This window comes from Diospyros lotus, chromosome 6 (assembly GCF_014633365.1).
Source record: "Diospyros lotus cultivar Yz01 chromosome 6, ASM1463336v1, whole genome shotgun sequence".
Lineage (NCBI taxonomy): Eukaryota > Viridiplantae > Streptophyta > Magnoliopsida > Ericales > Ebenaceae > Diospyros > Diospyros lotus.
The window spans coordinates 11,781,788-11,803,760 of record NC_068343.1 but is presented as its reverse complement, the minus strand read 5'-3'; the positions used below and the strand labels follow the sequence as shown (position 1 = coordinate 11,803,760).

The following is a 21,973-nucleotide window of genomic DNA, read 5'->3' as shown; positions in this document are numbered from 1 at the left end:
AATAGGCAATAACATAAATAAAGCAAATGATTACAACATTTAAGAAAAGGAAATAACAAAAGGTAAGTCGCCGTGTGTGACAATTCCCTCCCCCTTAAACCATTTCTGGTCCTCAAGAAATGCTAAGGAGGCTGATAGCCATGGGAAACTGCTGGAGAATACTTGATAGGTACTCCCAAGTGTCGCTTTCCTGATCTCCGTGTTGCCACTTCACCAGCACTTGGATGAGGGGTATCCCTTGGCGGTAGATAACTTTTTTGTCCATAATGGCTTCCAGCTTCTTCAAAGTCTCCTTCTCTTTGGGGTTGGTGGGCAGTGCTGGGTTAACCGGCTCAGCTCCAGTTGACTTCTTCAATAAGGAGACATAGAAGATTGGATGAATCTGGGATTCCTAAGGGAGTTGTAGACAGTAGGCTACCTTCCCTACCCGGCCCACTATGGGATAGGGGCCAAAATATTTGGGGCTAAGTTTGGAAACTGGCCCTTGGGAGAGGGCTTTCAGTTGGGTGTACTTCAACCGCAGATACACCTTCTCCCCCACTTCTAAATCCCTCTCGCTCATTTTCTTGTCAGCATATTGCTTCATCCTATTTTGGGCTGAAGGCAATTCCTACTTAAGTTGTTGCAGAACCATCCTCCTTTGCTGCATATATTCTTCAACAGCTACTGTTGTGACCTACCTCTCTAAGGCTGGTAGGATGGGAGATTTGTAACCATAGTTGGCCTCGAAAGGTGACATTTTTAGGGATGTGTGGTGGTTAGAATTATACCACCATTGGGCCAATGCTAACCACCAGTGCCAGCTCTTAGGTTGTAGAATACACACACACCTCAAGTAGGTCTCCAAGCTTTGATTGACTCTTTCCGTTTGCCCGTCCGATTGTGGATGATAGGATGTCGACATGTTAAGTTTGGTCCTCATAGACTTCATTAACTCCTGCTAGAATACACTTGTGAAGATCTTATCACGATCTGAAATAATAGTGCTTGGGATCCCATGCAACGCTACTACTCGATCCATAAATGCCCTTGCCACTTCTTGGGCTATGTAACGGTGAGAGAACCCTATGAAATGGGAAAATTTGGTTAGTCTGTCCACTACAACCAAAATACTATCCTTCCCTTCAGACTTGGGCAACCCTTCGATGAAGTCCATTGAAACGCTGGTCCAGGCTTGGTCAAGTATAGGAAGGGGTTGAAGGAGACCAGGGTAAACCACATTTTCATGTTTACATCTCTTACATGTGTCGCAAGTCGGGATAAATTTCTTGACATCAACCTTTAGCCTGGGCCATTGGAACAGCTGCCTTACCCTAAGGTAAGTATTTTGAACTCCCGAATGCCCTCCCAAAGGAGATTCATGCAAGGACTGCATAATCTTCCTCTTGAGGTCCCCATTATTACCAATGACAATCCTCCCATTAAATCTTATCAAACCTTCACGTAAAGTGTAACCCTCAACCTTCTTAGACCCCGTTGCCAATCTTTCCAATATCTTTTTCACTTGTTCATCCGCCCCATAGTTGTCCATAACTTCTTGGCACTATTCTGATATAACGGTGGTGATTGCAACTATGCTTCCCTCCTCTTGGCACCTCGAAAGGGCATCAGCGGCTACATTTTCGTTGCCCTTCCTATACTGAATTATGTAGTCTAACCCCATCAGTTTTGCCATCCCTTTTTTCTGAAGTTGTGTTTGCAATTTCTGCTACAACAAATACTTTAAACTTTCATGATATGTCTTGATTATGAACCTCCCACTTTCTAAGTAATGGTGCCATTTTTCTACAGCCATAAGTATCGCCAGGAACTCCTTCTCGTAGATGCTTAATTCCAAATGTCGTGGGCTTAATGCCTGGCTTAGAAATGCCAATGGTCTCCCTCCTTGTAATAGCACAACCCCAATGCCCCCTCCCCCCTCAGCAGGCATCTGTCTCCAGCACAAAGGGTTTAGCAAAGTCCGACAGTCCCAAAATAGGTACTCTGCTCATCTCCACCTTCAGTCTTTCAAAGGCTTCTTCAACCTCTTGTCCCCAACTGAAATTGCCTTTCTTTAGCAGGTTGGTTAAAGGTTTACTAACCACTCCATAACCTCTCACAAATCGACAATAGTACCCGGTAAGGCCAAGGAACCCCCATAGAGCTCTCACTGTTGTGGGTTTTGGCCAAGTTAACATAGCTTCCACCTTTTTGGGATTAGTCCTAACCCCTTCTCCTGATATCAAATGGCCCAAATACTCGACCTGATCTTGACCAAAGGAACACTTAAACCTTTTGATGAAGAGCTGGTTAGATCGAAGGACTTCTAGGGTGGTTTTTAGGTGTTGTAGGTGCTGGTTCAGAGATGGGCTGTAGACAAGGATATCATCGAAAAATACAAGTATGAATTTCCTTAAGTAGGGTTCAAAGATTTGGTTCATTAGGGATTGAAAGGTGGCTGGTGCATTGGTGAGCCCAAATGGCATCACCAAGAACTTAAAATGTCCATGATGGGTTTTAAAAGCTATTTTGTAGACATCATCAGTCTTTTTTATTTGGTGATATCCTGAACGAAGGTCTAGCTTTGAAAATTTTTTGGCATTGTGCAACTTGTCCATTAGGTCTTCTACCAAGGGTATAGGGTACTTGTCTTTGATGGTTAAGGCATTTAATTGGTGGTAATCCACACAAAAACGCCAAGACCCATATTTCTTTTTTACAAAAAGGACTGGTGAAGCAAATGGGCTTTGGCTGGGTTTTATGAAGGATTGCTTTAGCATCTCCATCACCATTTTCTCAATTTCTGTTTTCTAGGCTGGAGAATATCGGTAAGATCTGATGTTGACTGGTTCAGTATTGGATTTGAGGTTAATTGAATGGTCCAAGGTTCAAGTTGGGGGTAGAGTAGCAGGTTAGGTAAATAAGTCCTTAAACTCTTCTAGCAATTCATCCATAGGGGTTTGAGGGTGTACCTGGTCAAGCTCACATCGCTGGTTGCTGACCGTCAGGTGCAATTCTCCATATAGCTTCTGCTCGACCCTTTCTTCTACTGCCATAATGGAGAATAATTGGGTCAGCTGGCTCCACTTGTTTTTGAACACTCGGTGGAGCCTCTTCCCTATTATCATCCTACAGGCCCCAAACTCTCTTCCTCCCGTGAGAGTCATTCTCTTTCTCCCCTTGTCAAAGGATACTGATAGGAGACCCATACAATTCCGTTACCAACGACAGAATAAGCAAGGGCAAAATAGTGATACGAGTAAGGGAAGAAGCGACAAAAGTGGGTAAAGGGTATTATGGGTAGAGCAAGCTGGTGGCATGTGCGGATAACAGAATCGGTTAGAGGGGGATGGCTGGAATAACAATTAAGTAGGAAAGATAGTAGAGGGGGAAGGCATCTTTTTGAGTAGTAAGGAATTCGGGAGAGTGTGACCTCTCGAAAGTCCACTTTCGTTTCATTTGTTTCTCTTTTTGAGTTGTAATTCTCTCCAAATTCAGTAAACCCAGATAGATTATCTTCAATAATCTATCATTTGGTATCGGAGCAACAAAATTGATCTCCATGGTGAACCTTAGTGACCGAGTAGGGGACCTAGAAGGGCGGATAGATGGGTTGTACAGTGGATTGGATTCGTTGAAGTCGGAAGTGCAGAAGGTGAGCGGAATTGAGAAAAACATGGCCACGCTGATGGATCAATTTGCTCTCTTGATAGCCCATTGGGATGAACAGGAGCGAGGGAGAAAAGGGAAGCGGAAGAGGACAGAGCTGCCGCAGGGTTCCTCTTCGTTCATGGAGGGAACGCCGGAAGTGAGAATGGGCAGAGGCGAGGGGGTAGATGGAGTCGAAGGAGCAGGAAGGTCCGATTATAAGGGAAGGCGCCTGGAAATGCCGATCTTCGAGGGGGAAGATCCAGACGGTTGGATTTTCAGGGCTGAAAGGTACTTCATCGTTAATCAGTTGTCCAAGCTGGAGAAGTTGGAATCCACAGCCCTCTATTTTGATGGGCCAGCGCTCGCATGGTTCCAATGGGAACAAAGGCGGAGGAGGGTAAGGAGTTGGGAAGAACTGAAGGTGATGCTAAGAAGCCGATTTCGGTCCACGCATGAGAGGACCCTGGAGGAGAGATTCCTTGCCCTTAAGCAATGGGGATCAGTTAGAGAGTACCGCCTTTGCTTTGAAACATTGGCTTCACCTCTCAAAGGCATGCCGAAGGCCTTGTTGGAGGGCTAATTCATCAATGGGTTGAAGCCGGAAATCAGAGCGGAAATGAGAATGCTTAGGCCGAATGGATTGGATTAGCTCATGGAAGTGGTCCAACGAATTGAGGAAAGAAACATGGTAGTCAGAGGAAGCTCCATCGGAAGTGGTCAAAACAGGGGGACAACTCACTTCAGCCCATTTCCGAATCAGCACCGATCGATGAGCACGATTGCCCCATCAGCATCGCCAAAGCCAACAACAACCAATGCGGTTGCGCTGCACCGAAATCCGGCTGCTAGTAAGGGGAGTAATCCGCCTTTCAAAAGACTGAGTGAGGTAGATTTGAAGGCCAAACGAGAGAAGGGCCTGTGCTTTAGATGTGATGAGAAGTATTTTATTGGGCATCGCTGCAAAAATAGGGAGTTACAAGTCATGGTGATTTATAACGAAGAGAAGGATGAGCTGGGGTTAGAAGAGGAGGTGGAAGGAGGGGGTGAATGGGAGGTGTAGGAGGCTAAGGGAGAGGTGATAGAACTGTCTATAAATTCAGTGGTGGGGCTTACCCCACCCCAAACCATGAAGGTGCGAGGGCAGATTGCTGGCCACGAGGTTGTAGTACTTGTAGACAGCAGGGCTACGCATAATTTCATTTCAGCTAAGCTAGAACAGACATTGGAACTGCCAAGGTCGGAGACGGCAGGCTACGGAGTGATCATGGGAACGGGGATGGCTGTGCAGGGCACTAGAATCTGTAAGGGGGTGCTTCTTTCTCTTCAAAACTTAGAGATAATCAAGGACTTTCTTCCCTTGGAGCTGGACAGCTTGGATGTCATCCTAGGAATGAAATGGTTGGCAACCTTGGGCAAGGTACAAGTTGATTGGAAATCCTTAACTATGAGATTCAAGGCAGGAGGAATGAGGGTTACATTACAAGGGGATCCGAGTTTAAGCAAAACCCTTGTCACATTAAAAGCCATGATGAAAGCACTAAAGGACAGCGAGGAGGGTGTGCTCATCGAATTAGGGTGTTTGTCGACAAATTGTGGGGAGTTTAAGGATGTCACACAAGGGGGTATCCAGCAGGTGTTGGCTGAGTTCAATGAAGTATTTAATGATCCAGATGGGCTGCCACCAAGAAGGACACGAGAACATGCTATCAATTTATAGCCAGGAGCGGCCCCAGTAAGCGTAAGGCCCTATCGCTACCCCTATGTTCAGAAAAATGAAATTGAAAGGTTAGGACGAGAGATGCTCGCTGCAGGGATTATTAGACCTAGTACTAGTCCCTTTTCCAGCCCTATTTTGATGGTAAAAAAGGACGGGGGATGGAGATTTTGTGTAGATTACTGAGCCTTGAATAAAATAACGGTGCCGGATAAATTTCCTATTCCGATAATTGATGAGCTGTTAAACGAACTGCACGAGGCCACGGTGTTTTCAAAGCTGGATACCATCAGATTAGAGTTAAGGAAGAAGATGTGCCCAAGACGGCATTCCGTACTCACGAGGGACACTACGAGTTTCTAGTCATGCCCTTCGGGCTGACCAATGCACCGTTAACATTTCAGTCCCTCATGAATGAGGTCTTCAAAGGTCAGTTGAAAAGGTCCGTGTTGGTTTTTTTTTTTTTATGATATTTTGGTATTTAGCAATGACTTGGAGGCACATGAGCAGCATTTGAAGGAGGTGTTGCAGGTGTTGGCTGAAAATGAACTCTACGCAAATAGAAAAAAATGCCAGTTTGGACAGCAAGAAGTGGAGTACTTGGGCCATGTCATCTCACACAAAGGGGTGGCTGCTGATCAGTCCAAAGTTAAGGCCATGCTTGAGTGGCCAAGGCCGGGGTCGGTAAAGGAATTACGGGGTACTATAGACGGTTTGTGAAGGATTATGGAAAGTTGGCTTGGCCTCTCACGGAAAAACTACGAAAGAACAGGTTCAGTTGGGATGAAACAACTGAAAAGGCTTTCCAGAAATTGAAGGAAGCTATGACCTCCTTACCAGTGCTGGCATTACCCGATTTCACTAAATAGTTTGTGGTGGAAACGGATGCGTCCGGGTCAAGTTTAGGGGCGGTTTTAATACAAGAGCATCGCCCCATCGCCTTTTACAGCCATGCCCTTAATCCAAACAGCTGCAACAAGTCGGTGTATGAGCAGGAATTGATGGCAATAGTGTTTGCTATCCAAAAATGGAGGCATTATTTATTGGGCCGGAAGTTTATCATACGCACTGATCAGAGGAGCTTGAAGTTTCTAATGGAGCAAAGATTGGTGAGCCCCGAACACCAAAAATGGATGCTGAAACTGATGGGCTATCAGTTTGACATCCAATATCAGCCCGGTTGGGAGAACAAGGCAGCAGATGCCCTCTCTAAGATCAATCACTCAGCTGGTCCTTTTGCAATAACAGTTCCTAAAGTTATTCAACTTGAACAGCATGCTGAGGAAGTGGAGGCAAATGGGGAAGTGCAGAAATTGATCCAAGAAATACAGCGTGATCCTTTGGCCAAACCCGACTATCAATGGGCCAACAATCAGCTCTTATTCAAGGGCAGATTATACTTGCCTAAGGATCGACTTTGATTCCTATATTGCTCCAAGAGGGGCACGATGGGAGGGGGGGGGGGGGGGGGGCATTCTGGATTCTTGAAGACATACAAGAGGATAGCAGCGAATTTGTACTGGGCTGGAATGAAGAAGGATATCCACAGCTGTGTGAACCAATGTGCCATCTGCCAGCAGCACAAATACCAAACCTTATCACCGGGAGGCCTTTTGCAACCACTCCCTATTCTGGGTCAGGTTTGGGAAGACATAGATATGAATTTTATTGAAGGTTGCCTAGATCCAGAAATATGGACACGATATTGGTTGTGGTGGATAGATTGAGCAAATATGGACATTTCATAGGACTGAGACACCCTTTTACAGTTGGAAGTGTGGCTGTAATTTTTGTGAAGGAAGTGATACGTCTACACGGGGTGCCTCGCTCTATTGTGTCTGACAAAGACAAGGTTTTCATGAGCCATTTTTGGGAAGAATTATTTTGCCTTCAGGGCATGAAGCTATGCAGAAGTACGGCGTACCACCCCCAATTGGATGGGCAATCAGAAGTACTAAAACGGACACTAGAAACCTACCTCCGATGCTTTGCGTCAAGAAAACCAAAGGCTTGGTTCAACTGGCTTCCATGGGCAGAGTTATGGTACAACACTTCGTACCACACGGCTTCCAAACTTACTCCCTTTCAGGTAGCTTATGGACGGGAGTCACCGGGGTTATTGAGGTTCGAAAGGGGATCTACCCCAGTATCGACGGTGGAGCAGCAACTGGTTGCAAGGGATCAGATGTTGGAAGAGCTGAAGGCTCAATTACTGCGAGCTCAAGCTCAGATGAAGTTAGGGGCAGATGGGAAAAGACGAGATGTTCAGTTCGAAGTGGGAGACATGGTTTACTTGAAGATCAGGCCCTATCGCCGCAAGTTACTGGCAGCCCGCCCTCATGAGAAAGCTAGCACCTCGATTTTATGGCCCATTCGCTGTGGAGAAGAAGGTTGGGTAAGTCGCTTACAAGCTGTCCTTGCCTGCGACTTGCAGCATACATCCCATATTTCATGTATCCCAATTACGCAAGGCCAGCGGTATATCCACCGCCCAAACCGATATCCCTAGCCAGCTCAGCGAAGAACTAGAGAAGTTAGCAGAACCAAAGGCAATCCTTGGTGTAAGACCAGGAATGGGTAGGAACCTCAGAGGCTTGGATATACTCATTCAGTGGAAAGGGCTGCCACCTTTGGAAGCCACCTGGGAACCCTATGACATGCTCCAGCAACAATTCCCTGATTTCCACCTTGAGGACAAGGTGAGTTATATGGGGGGAGGTATTGATAGGAGACCCATACAATTCCGTTACCAACGACGGAATAAGCAGGGGCAGAATAGTGATACGAGTAAGGGAGGAAGCGACAAAGTGGGTAAAGGGTATTATGGGTAGAGCAAGCTGGTGGCATGTGCGGATAACAAAATCGGTTAGAGAGGGATGGCTGGAATAACAGTTAAGTAGGAAAGATAGTAGAGGGGGAAGGCATCTTTTTGAGTAGTAAGGAATTCGGGAGAGTGTGGACCTCTCAAAAGTCCATTTTCGTTTCATTTGTTTCTCTTTTTCAGTTGTAATTCTCTCCAAATTCAGTAAACCTAGATAGATTATCTTCAATAATCTATCAGATACCTCCATCCTATTGAAATCAAAACTTATGGGGCTTACTCCCTTCATCCAATCAACCCCTAATATCACATCGCAGCCCCCTAATTGCAATAGCCTCAAGTCTATTTCAAACTTCTCCCCATGCATCTCCCAATTGAACCCCGGGCACACTAACTCACTTATCACCTTATTTCCATTAGCCACTGTCACACACAGGGGTTGAGTTTCCTTAAGGGAACACCTCAATCTTCTAGCAGACCCTTCATCTAGGAAGCTATGCGTGCTTCCACTATCAATTAGGATCAACAAACTGTCATCCTTAACCTTCCCTTCTACTTTAATTATCTTATTATTGGTCACCCCCTTCAGTGCATGCAGCGAAATTTCACCCTTATCCCCTTCTCCGAACTCCTCATCCTCTTCCCTTTCATCTTCTTCTTCTTCTAATCTCTCCCTCGAGTCTCCCTCTAGCAACAACAGCTGTCGTCTGCATTGATGCCCGGGATAGTACTTATCCCTGCATCTAAAACATAATCCAGGCTGCCTCCTCGGTTCATTGTATTTTCACCCAGAACCAGGCCCCCCTGGATTCCTGACACCCTGGTTGCCTCTACCCCAATCACGGTTGTGTCCCTTTTCTCCTTGATGAGACGCACTCCTGGTTACAATCCAGTGTTGTTGCCTCTGTTTCCTCATCAAGGCCTCCACCACCATCTCTTGCAAACGTGCACTTTCTACCGCTTGCTCCACTGTCCGCGGCCTAATCATCTTCACCATAGGCTTAAGTCTTTGCTGAGTCCACTAAAAAAACTAAACACAAAATAAGCTTCCGAGAGGTAGGGGTCGTTGTTGATCATCAGTGATCTCAGCTCTTTGAACCTCCTCAGGTAGGTATTCACCTCTCCCACCTGTTTCAATTTATTGAATTCCTCAATAACGTCTGACATGCTTCTCTCCCCAAACCTCTCACATAACTTATCAATAAACTCCCTCCATGTAGGATTATCCCTGACCCTCGCCCACCCCTGGTACCAAGCGTCTACCAGGTCATCAAAGTAGGCTGAAGTCAGGGCAACCCTTCTTCCCTCAGGTACATTGTACCAATCGAACATTCGCTCGCATTTCCTCACCCACCACCGGGGATTATTCCCATCAAACACCGGAATCTCCAGCCGGGGGTTTGGGAACCCTAGTGGTTGTGGACGATTCGGCCCTTCTTGTCCACCTTCAATCATATTCCTCATATCTTCCTCCGGTTCAATCCCGACTTCATCATTTCCCACTACCCTGTCTCGCCTATCGTCTGGTATTAATGGTTCTGTTCTATCTCTAGGAGGGAACTCAGGGGCCAATCTCATCGCATTTTGGCAAGTGAACATAACCATAAATTGCTGGAGTTAGGCCCCCAGCTCTGTTCTCATTTGCGCATTATCCTCCCGCACTTGAGACATAGCCCCTTCAAACCTTCTATCCAATTCCCCTACCTGAATTCTCCATCCTGCGACCTAATGCTAAGATCGCATTGTGATTGCATTCCCCACTAGGAAGCAATACACTTTCCTCATTCAATCGAATTTTTGTTTCTTTATCATTTGCTACAAGCTGAGAGCCGAACACAAAGATCGTGCATGAGTTTAAATTTAGTTAACTAAGGACATCTTTAGCTCACAACTAATAAATCTCAAAACTAAACAATTTCGGATAATATGTTAAGTAAGATTTCATTAGTTCGTGTCGTATGTCCAGTAGGTCATGATCACGAGATCAAATTTAATCTAACATACGGTAGCTCGATGAACGTCAAATTAAATCGCATTTCGCCGTCAAGCTATACATCCAAGTGAATCGTTATTCGATCCCAGCTAACATACCATAACTTTTAAGGGCTTAGCGAGGTCAAGATGAACACCCAGGTAGGTCGCAATCCATGACTTTTGTCAAGATGAGAGGACCTCAACTAGAACCATGACTCATAAGTTTTTAGCCGAGGTGGTGGCTTAATAGGTGCCAAACCATGACACTGCGGTCAAGATGAATGGGCTCTACTTCGCCAACCATGGCCTAGGGCAAAGGTTAAGATGAATGCTCAGATAAGCCACAAACCATGGCACGTAGGCCAAGTCGAATGGGCTCTAGCTCGCAAACCATAGCCTTTTAATCCCGAATTAGGATTATTTCTTACTTCTTAAATTTAATGAAAAACGAAAATAATAAGATTTGACAGCAACAATCGTAAGTTCAGTTCCATAACATAATAATTTCAGCATAAATAGAACATCTATCAAATATCATGCAAAGAAAAGATGTTGCTTATCGAAAATATGGTTTGAGATGCTCCGCGTTCCAAGCTCGTGGAAGAATAGTTTCGTTCATATCTGCTCAGTGATACGCTCCATTGCCCAGGTTTTCTTTGATAACATAAGGGCCTTCCCAGTTCGGGCCTAGTGCCCCGTCGCTGGCCTTGCGAGCTCCAGGAAAAATAAGGTGCAGCAAGAGGTCACTGACATTATAGTACTGAACTCTAACCTTCTGATTGTAATACCTCACAATTCGTTGTTGATAGGTAGTCATCCTCACGCGAGCTAACTCCCTTGCCTCCTCGAGTAAATCAAGATTTGTGGCCAATAGCTAGTTGTTGTCCTCAGGGTTGAAGGTGGCTCTTCGTTGACTGATCGCTTTATTCTCCGCAGGGATCATCGCCTCAAACCCGTAGACCATAGAGAAAGGAGTTTCTCTTGTGGTAGTTCGAGCTGTTATTCAATAGGCCCAGAGCACCATTTGTAGTTCGTCCACCCAGGCTCCCTTTTTGGCTTCCAACTTTGTTTTCAAGATCTGCTTGATTATTTTGTTGACAACTTCAACTTGACCATTAGCTTGAGGATGATCCACAGCCGAGAAGCTCTTCTGGATCCCCAGCGATTCGCAGAACTTGATGAACTGCTCGCTGGTGAACTGGGTCCCATTGTCCGTGATTATCTGTTGGAGAACTCCGAATCTACAAATGATATTACTCTAGACAAACCTCTCTACCTTGGCCGTGGATATTAGTGTGAGCTCCTTAGCTTCCGCCCACTTAGTGAAGTAATCAACCGCTACTATAGCGTGCTTACATCCTCCGCGAGCTGTTGGGAGTGAGCCAATTAGATCCATGCCCCAAATGGCAAAGGGCCACAGGCTTCTCATCTGCTACAAATAGGCTAGTGTAGCTCTTGGGATCTTTGCAAACCTTTGGCATGTGTCATATCTCTTTACTAGGTTCATAGCATCTTGTTTTATTGTAGGCCAATAGAAACCTTGGCGAAATGCTTTTTGAGCCAAGGATAGCCCCCCAGCGTGGTTTCCACAGTGACCTGCGTGGATTTCCTTGAGTACCACCTAGCAATCAGGGTCATCGAGGCATCTTAACAATGGGGCAGTGAATCCCCTTTGTAGAGCATATCATCATGAAGGTAGTATCTGGCCGCTCGAGCTCTCACACGACGTGCCTCTACTCTGTCATCTGGTAACTTTCCTTCCCGTAAGTAGTCAATAATGGACTCCATCCACGAATCTGGGGCCACCGTGATCGCTAAAACCTCGCCTTGACCCTCCGTGCTTGGTGCTGCTAGGAACTCTATCGAAATGGCTTTCAAGGAATCCGCGTCTTGAGCTGATGCCAGACGAGCTAGAGCGTCGGTGCGTGAATTTTGGTTCCTTGGCACCTAGCTCACCTCACACCTCTCAAAGGTGCACATTAAGTTCCGAACTTTTTGGAGGTAGGCCACCATCTTCGAACCCTTCACCTGATATTCGCCTCGTATTTGACATACCACGAGCTGAGAATCACAGAAGACCGTCAATCGCTCTGCCCTCACCTCTCTCTCCAGGCGTAGTCTTGCTAGCAGCTCCTCATACTAATTGATCCACACAATTCTGGAAGTCTGTCACTGTCGAGTTAAGCTACTGCAGCTGCGACTCAAAGCTCTTCATGCGGGTACCTTCCGCCATGGAAGATTGCTCTACTAACTTCGGCCAAGACCATAGCTCTGATACCAAATTGTCACTGTTAGTGACAATGGCTATCTCATTGACTTAGGATTAATCAGTGGATAGCAGTAGAAAGGCTGGGAAGAAAGGAAGGACGAAGGAACAGAGAGAAGTAGGGAGATAACAAAAGAGGGAGAGAGAGAGAGATGTTGATTGCCAATAATATTCTCGTTAATAACCTTGAGGGTCTAGGAGGGGGGGTATATATACCCTCTAGCATGGACGCTGCCATAGCAGATTCCTTCTTGTAATCAGTTATAACAACCGGTTTGTCCTATTCTACCCCTTACACATGGGCTTCTCCTAGAATATTCTCCTAGTAACAAACTATTACAGCTGGAATTTAAAGCAACAATCATAATAGGCAATAACAGAAATAAAGCAAACGATTACAGCATTTAAGAAAAGGAAATAACAGAAGGTAAGTTGCCGTGTGTGACAGCTGTTTCCACAACTCAAGCCTGTGACCTTTCCATCACAAATGAGCAACCTTATCATTTCTGCCAAGCCTTCTGTCTAAAAGAATTTCAAAATTAAAATTTAGAAAAAAAAAATCTAGGCATCAAAACCAACAAATCAATAGAACTTTCACTCAATCAGCTTTAAAAAAACCTCTTCTCTCTCTCCCTTTTGGTGGTGGCGGTGGCGCTGGCTTTGTCCTTCATCTCTTTTTCATTTTTTGTCAAGTGTCTTATCAGCTTTTAGTTTACATTCCTCTATCAAGTGTTTTTAATCAGGCGATCTGAGCAACTTGTTCCTACTGTGTCAATCTACCTCTACTTTACTGCATATCTATTCCGCACACCTAGTTGTGCCCAGGCCTCCCACCAGGGTGAAAAATGAAAAAGAATCTTTGGGTGCAGAAAAAGTGCTTTTTCTAGAGCAAGGCAAAGGCATTCTAGCCAACAATCTTTATATTCCTTAATTCTGAAAGCCATTTCCATAGAGAATAATATTAAATTCAAATTAAACTTTTTGCTTTAATAAAATGTGTGCATATTTTATCTTAATTCATCTCTAATTTCAGTATTATTTATAGAAGTAGAGTAATCATTCAGTTTGATTTGTGGTCGCTGTAGTTATAAAGTACTGAAAATTCATGCATAGTCAACGGATAATACGAGGCCTAAATTTTAATATTTTGAAGAATTATTTGGTGGTCCACATCATTTCCTCCACTTTCCATCTTAAATCATACCAGGCGCCAAGAATACCCCCTTTTTTCTTTCAACACCTCCACTATCATGCCACCCATCCTATAATATACTACAATCCTCTGCTAACCTATTTGAGGAAATAAGTTTCAAGGCCATATTTGATAGAAAATAACCCAACAGGTCACCAAGATTGATTTAAAAGTTTGAGGGCAAGCATGGTAACTGGCACCCCTTCATTCAACGGCATCTATCATTTTACCGTTCTCATGTATAAATTGCAATGTTAAACCACCTCATTTTATATGAAAGAATCATTTTTGTTAATTTTTTTTCCTGTCTATGTTAGCTAGCAGATCTCTAATAGAAAAGCAAAATAATCCTTACATACAAAAAGCAAAAAGTTGTAGCAACTCTTATTTAACCTCTTTTCTTATGAAAAATCACTAGTTATTCCATATATAAGGAGTAAAATGAATGCATGTAAATTGAATGTTAGATTAAGGCAAGTTAAAGAGCATGTGAAAACAGACCTAGTACAAAGAACCATATGAGGATTTAAACTAGTGACCTAGGTCCGAATATCAGCAATTGAATTATGCTTTCCGCAGATACTTTTTCTTTCTTTTTTTCCATCATATTGTTTCCACATCCCATTTTGGTGAATAGAAGAAAGTCAACCAAAAGAAATTGACGGACAACTGTGCACTTCTACAATTCCTCACCACGTAATCCCATAATTGTTTTCCATGCATGCTTTGCTTATGCATCAGGTTTACTGCAGCTAGATGAAAATGTTAGGAATCACACCAGCATCTCTTTCTTCAGCTCTAGATAAAAATGTAAGTTTTTCTTCTTGAATTATTTGCATTATAATTATGCCCACACCATCACAATGTGGACAGCAAGATATTCCACCTAAGTTCAAACTCCAATACAATTAAAGTAGGTTCAACAAAATGCTTTCCCTTGGGTATCATGCAGTTATCAACTGCAAATCCTCTTATGATTATGCTAGTAGGCAATCCAAGCTTGAATTTAAATCACATTCTCTTTCCATTTTCTGTTTAAGAACTACAGCTTAACCCTATTTGATTAAGGATTGGACATAGCGAATTTAGATGACGGACATCGACAGCTAAGAAAAACATGCAAGGCCAAAGATATAGAGTCACTTAACCTTAAGAGAAAGGGCATTATGTAACGGTCTGTTTGCCTGTGTTCTCCATCACATGCAGTCAACAAAAAATGAGATTTCATTATCCACATCAATGATGAACTATAGGCAAGCTACTTAACTGACATTATAAAATAACATCATCAGTAGAGCCCCCCCCCCCCCACACACACACACCACCACCACCTTTTAAAATTCTAACTCTTTACTTCATCTGACAAGAATGCCTTCATGAATGTTAATCATAAGTGGCAAAAGCAACCGTCTTCCCTTCATGGATGCTAGTCAGTATGGTCTTTATGTGGAGAAAATTCTTTTTCATCTTCATTTCATCAGCTGCTAGATTTCTCCATGCTTAGCAATTGTCCAAAGATTTCAATGCACATGTACACAAACTTACTAAAGACCAAATAATAGGTCCAGTCCAAATAAGCATTTCCCAAAGTCCTCTTTCTTCACTCCAATCTACTAAGGACCAAAAATCACAATTATTTATTTTGTTGATTTTTTATTTATTTTTGAAGCATCTCAGCTGAAGTTAATTTTCGTGTCTACTAGCATCACCCTGAGTGTTAACAAAGAATAAAAATATTCACTTACCATGGACATTAATTAACTCCGCATTTGGATGTTATCCACTGCCAGGTCCCAAGTCTAGATAAAGGAGGAGGGTTGTGTTAGCTAGCCGACAGCTAACGTAAAACCTAGACGGATCCAAAACATGAACTCTAGACAAACTATAAAAAACCGTTGGGGCGTAGCCTTTCATAGCGACGCGTTACATTGCCCGCGTGTAGTGTCAAGTGAGTTAAGGCCGCTACATCGACGCCCGGATGTAGTGACAAATGAGCAAGGGTCCTCGCATTTACTTGGACGGATGCGGGTAAAGAAGCAAGTCCAAAATTAAAAACAAAATCAAATTCAAAGTCAAACCCAAAATCAAAATCATAGATTAAGGATTGGGTCGTGGAACATAAGAACATTAACAGGCAAAGCTATGGAAGTGGTAAATGTGATGATTAATGTTAAAACCGAGAACTATAATCTCTCAAGAATTATTCAAGAACCTTACCGAAACTCAAACAACATTCAAGACTGAAATGAAAATAATACAAACAGAATTAAATGTAAAGAAAACCAAACCAAATTGCAGCACACACGATATACCCTGGTTCATGCCATTTACATGGCACTACATCCAGCAATCCAAGAAGCAACCAATCCACTAGAAACGTATGAGAAACCAGTACAAGAATACCCTTCTTTCACCTCACCTTGCCTCTCGAATACAATACTCTAACGAAGACAACAAGAACTATAAATGCACAACTCTATCTCTCGCCTCTCACTGTATCCGAACACAAGGAATGAAAGATATAATAGTTTCGATGATCAGACTGACCTCCGCCCACTTCTATTTATAGACTAGAGAGGCAAAACTATCTAAGGAAAAATAACTAACTCATAAAAGTCAAATCTACCCTTCGAAATTACAATTAGTTACATTTATGTCCTATTACTAATTGCTGCTAAATTATCTCTTATTTCTTCCTGATTTCTTCCATAATTCCAGCATCCAATTACATTAGGCAAAACAATAACAATTAGGAGAAAGATTAATATTATGTGCCTTCAAGAGACGAGATGGGTAGGGAAAAAACAAAAACCTTATCAGAAACTGGATATAAAATATAAATAATCAAGCGAAAATGGAGTGGAGATTATTATGGATAAAATCTTAGTAGATGAGGTAGTGGATGTAAAGAGAATAGGGGATAAGATTATTATGGTGAAGGTTAGTCTAGTAAGAATGACTATGAATATCTTTAGTACATATGCACCACAAGCGGGGTTAGGTGATGAGATAAAAGCAAAATTTTGGGAGGACTTAGAGGAACTCATACAAATGATACCAAGATGAGAGAAAGTGATTATAGGAGGTGACTTAAATAGTTACGTGGGTAGAGACGGAAACGGCTATAGAGAGGTACATGGAGGATATGGATTCGGGGAAATTAATATTGAGGGTAAGTTTATTCTAGATTTTGCTATGGCATATGGGCTCATCATAACCAATACTAAGTTCAAAAAAGAAAACGAACACTTAATCACATATAAAAATGTCATCAAGCACCCAAATAGATTACTTCCTCATGAGACAAGAGGATCGGTTATGTTGTAGGAATTGTAAGGTGATACCAGGGGAGAGTTTGACTACTCAACATAGACTTTTGGTACTTGACATCCAAGTAAGAAATTGGAAGAAAAAAAATCACATAAAACAAAATCCAAGAATTAGGTGGTGGGATTTAAAAGGGGAGAAACAATTAATCTTCAAAAAAAAAATTAAGGGGTAGAAGGGAATAGAATGGAGAATGATAGGCAAATTAAATGTGGAGGGAAATGGCTACTGCCCTGAGAAGTACGGTAAAGGTAGTCCTTGGAGAGACAAATGATAGAGGTAGAAATGATAAAGGAGTCTTGGTGGTGGAATGAAGAGGTACAATTGAAAATTAGAAATAAGAAAACTTGCTATAAGGCTGTATATCAGTGCAGCAATGAAGAAAACCTAAAAAATTATAAATAAGCGAAAAAGGCAACAAAAAGAATTGTTAGTGAAGCAAGGTCAAAAGTATAAGAGAATTTATATAAACGACTTGATACAAAAGATGGAAAAATGGATATATATAAATTAGCTAAAGCAAGAGAAAGAAAAACAAGGGATCTAAACCAAGTGAAATGCATAAAAGATGAAAACCAAAATGTATTAGTGAATGAGGAAGCGATTAAAGAGAGATGGAAGGAGTATTTCACAAAATTATTCAATGATGGTGGGGACACAAGAGTTACGTTGGGATATCTTAGTAACTCCGAAAGGAACATGAGCTATACATTTTATCGATGCATAACTTCAAAAGAAATACGAAAAGCATTAAAAAAGATGAAAAATCATAAGACGGTGGGACCGGATAATATACCAATAGAAGTATGTAAATACATGGGAGAAGAGGGCATCTCCTAGCTAACGAAATTATTTAACGTGATCCTTAAATCAAAAAAGATGTCAGATGAGTGGATGAAGAGTACTTTGGTTCCTATATACAAGAACAAATGAGATGTTCAAAACTTTGAAAATTACAGAGGAATTAAGTTAATGAGCCATACCATGAAACTCTGGGAGAGAGTAATAGAGTAGAGGCTCAGAAAAGAAACAGATGTCTCGAAAAATCAGTTTGGTTTCATACCTGGTAGGTCAACAATAGAAGCTATATATACCTACTAAGGCGCCTAATAGAAACGTATCAAGATCTTCAGAAGGACCTGCATATGGTGTTTATAGATCTAGAAAAGACCTATGATAGGATCCCTAGAGAAGTATTATGGAGGGTTTTAGAGAAGAAATGAGTCTGAATAACCGATATACAAGCCCTTAAGGACATGCATCACAGTGTAGAGACAAGAGTCAGAACATGCGGAAGGAATACTGAATCGTTTAAAATTACAATGGAACTGCATCAAGGTTCTGCACTAAGTCCATACTTATTTGCTTTAGTAATAGATGAACTCACTAAACACATTCAGATAGAGGTGTCATAGTGTATGCTATATGCAGATGACATAGTATTGGTGGATGAAACAAAAGAGGGAGTGAACACTAAGCTTGAGTTGTGGAGAAACAATTTAGAATCTAAAGGATTTAAATTAAGTAAAAGGAAAACAGAATATACGGAATGTAAATTTAGTAAGAATGCAAGAGTGGAGGATGTTATAATAAAATTGGAAGACCAAATCATACAAAAAAAGACCATTTCGATATTTGGGATCAGTGATTCAAAAAGATAGAGAAATTCACAAGGATGTCACGCATAGAATTAAGGCAGGTTGGCTAAAATAGAGAAATGCATCGATGGTATTATGTGATGGTAAAATCCCATTAAAACTGAAACAAAAATTCTATATAATAACTATAAGACCAGTTTTGTTGTATGGCTCAAAATGTTGGGCAGTCAAATACCAGCATGAGCAAAAGACGAGCATAGCGGAGATGATGATGCTAAGATGGATGTGCAGCCATACAAGAAAAGATAAAATTAGAAATGAGGTTATTCATAACAAGGTAAGAATAGTGCCAATTAAGGAGAAGATGAGAGAGACTAGACTAAGATGGTTTGGTCATGTGGGAAGAAGACCAAAAGACGCTCTTGTGAGGAGAGTTGATGAAATTGAACAATTAGTCAAAAAAAAAGGTAGAGGCAGACCCAAGAAGACTTAAAGAGAGACATTAAAGTTTGATATGAAGTGTATAGACCTAAATTAAGATATAACAAAAGACAAAAATACATGGAAGTCTAGAATTCATGTAGCCCACCCCACATAGTGGGATAAAAGCTAGATATGTTGTTGTTGTTGTACCATGGACATTAATTCTTTTGCTCTCCTAAATTCCTTTAGCAAAGCCTCTACAGGCATCACTACATGTATTTCTTCAAGGTCCTGCCTAATTTGCAATACTCGTCATCTTCATCTCTCTTTCCTAGCTTCGCTTATGGCTGTTATCTAGCTTAGTTTAAGGCTTGGTATTGTTGTTCTTGTTGTTGGATCTCAAATATATGCACACACATAGGCATTGTGGTTTCCAGATTGCCATGTTCATCCCAAATTTAACAAAACACACTAATTAGCTATCATCTAAACTATTGCTCAAAATGCCATGTGCAAGAATGCAGATGATGTTGTTCTTCTACAAACCTATAGTACGATGCCAACAGATAAGTGAAATTTTAAAGTAAACTTGGCCAAGGCCATTCTCTCTATACATAACAATATGACCTCCAGTATTTTAGACATAACCTACAATAAATCATAATCCAACAATGAGGATGAAATTGATCATACTCTGATGTATTGTTTAATGCAAATGTTAGCTAATTTGTAGCTATCTTTCTATATAAGAGGTACAGATACACTGAATGTATATATACATATAAATTCTGTCTAAATAAGTACATGAATATATAAAAAAACAAAAATTTAAAGGAAAAGAAGTAACACAAAATGCTTACTGCATGCTTCGTTTTGAAACATGAGTCGGACTAAAAATGCCAATAGAAGTTTCCTACCTAGGAGAAGATCCAGGAGGATACATCTCCATCACCAACTTTGTCCAGGTTGTAGGATTATTCCCTGAAAGGTTTCTTCCCAACTGATTCCCATCCACTGGAAAAACCACGCTTACATTTCTGCTTGAAGCAGGTTGTCTTTACTTGATCATACAAAAACACAGAATCAGAATAATCTGGAAACCAATAAGACCCAGATTCAGATAATACAACTTTCCCTGCATCTTATACGTTTAATTAAGAAACCAGAAACTAAGACTACTCTAAAATATTTTCTTCTTTTCTATCTGAATCTTTCCTTTTAGTAATGATAAACCAAATGAAAATGAATACCAGTTCTTACTTCATTGTCATTGATGTCTTCCTCAATAAATTATCTGCCTGGTTAGCAACCCTCATTGCATCAAGAACGTAGCTAACATATAAAAATGAGAACAAAACAATCATTAGAGATAAAAAATGAGGTAATATTCACACATGCCACACAAACTTCTAGATTAAAGCCTTTTGCATTAGCATTTTCTTCATAATATGATGCTTACCCAGGAGAGGAACCAGCTGTCAAGAAATATTGAACCAATGTAGCAACAAATAAAAACAAATATAATCCTGTGTACCTGAGAGATAGTGAGATAGAGAGAAAAGGGGGGGGGGGGGGGAGGCGTTAGGGTAATAACATTAAGGAATAAAAGCAATTCAGAAATATCACCAAGAGAAGAATTATGCACATCTCTAGATGTTTGACAATAATTGAAATATTTGCCCAAGTCTTTGTCAAAGTACTGGAAGGCATTTCAGATTCATCCATCAAGACTTACACATCAGGTGCGACTCATGTTATCAAGCACAGCAGTTTTTGACTTTATATAAACATCCTCTCTCCTGTATACCATATATTGTTGCATATGAATAATGTATAAGAACTAACAGGATCTTAGATGCATCAGTCATTCCCATGCTTGTGACAATACATGAACAAAAGAAAAGAAAAGAAAATATGGAAAGATAATTATAACAAGAAGTTGCTATATCTCATCAGATTCATCTGCATTCAGAAGATCTTACACCAAAAAATGATCGTGGAACCTTATGAGAATGGGGAACTTTATTATTCTTGTTAAAAACATGAGACTATTGTTGCAATAGTACTAAATAATATTGTCACAGCTTGTGTAGGATTTCGTATACAATTGAGGGTCCAGATTAACACCGAGAAGCTACAGTAGATAAGTTCGTTCTCAATGTGCAAATGTTTAATTAATCTTCTATAAACCTACTTCAAATCCTTTCCCATCCAACCAATTGGAAATCAAGCAACCACCCTAGTACAGCTCAGAAATTTCAAATGGTGAAAGTTCCAATTACATAAACGCGCCAATGCTGGAACTAGTGTCGCACGGTTCTCATAATCGATCGGACCAATTACACACTCATTCTTTATTAATACAGGTTAGTGAAGCCAGTTGTTATGGCAGTGAAGACTGAAAAAAAAAAAAAACAAAAGCAACAAGTCGAAGGCAGAATAATACCACGGTTGTTGTTTTGTCTTTGCAACCAAATCTTTATCGAAAAGGAAGAGAACGCCGACGTAGATAAGATGTATCATCACCAGCGCAAGTTTCAAGCACAGAGAGGATCTCCGAGCTAAACCCCCACAAAACCGACACATCAAACTTCACAGAGAACTACAATTTTCACAGAAACACAGAGCAAGGAAGAAAGCTTTACCGGGATCGGAGAGAGAGGGGAAATAGTCGAGGCATCGGCGGAAGGCGCAATTCCATCCGTCGCGGAGACCCACCATCGTCATGGATCCAACAGAACTCGCATCGCACGACGATCAAGACTCAAAAGCCGTAAACACTCTCTCCTATTAGCAAATTGGCAAATTAAAATTCTTTCTTTCAGTCTCTCTCTCACTGACTTGAATTAAATGGAAGCCCAACGCTCAACAGACCCCCAATTCCTAGATACGGTAATAAATTGATCCTGTTTTTTATATAAAAATATTATTATTATTATTATTATTATTATTATTATTATTATTACTAGTGTGCATAATTGAGTGCACAAATTTTATTAATAAATAATATTTTTAATAATTGTGAATT

General features: G+C 41.5%; 1 protein-coding gene across 4 annotated transcripts in view; it reads right to left on the bottom strand.

The window, feature by feature from the left end:
* The window catches only part of LOC127803294 (protein S-acyltransferase 10), a 36,410-nt gene extending 14,659 nt beyond the window's left edge, over positions 1 to 21,751 (bottom strand). Inside the window, exons 1-6 of one of the 4 annotated variants that reach the window (XM_052339416.1) lie at positions 21,591 to 21,751; positions 21,392 to 21,506; positions 20,405 to 20,479; positions 20,206 to 20,277; positions 19,863 to 20,000; positions 14,746 to 14,781 (exon numbers count right to left, since the gene is read on the bottom strand). In XM_052339416.1, the coding sequence (XP_052195376.1) occupies positions 14,746 to 14,781; positions 19,863 to 20,000; positions 20,206 to 20,277; positions 20,405 to 20,479; positions 21,392 to 21,506; positions 21,591 to 21,672 (518 nt within the window). In that variant the 5' untranslated portion in view covers positions 21,673 to 21,751. The remainder of the gene's footprint in view (positions 1 to 14,745; positions 14,782 to 19,862; positions 20,001 to 20,205; positions 20,278 to 20,404; positions 20,480 to 21,391; positions 21,507 to 21,590) is intronic. The other 3 variants (XM_052339417.1, XM_052339418.1, XM_052339419.1) reach the window with 3 other exon arrangements.
* Between the last annotated feature and the right edge of the window lie 222 nt (positions 21,752 to 21,973).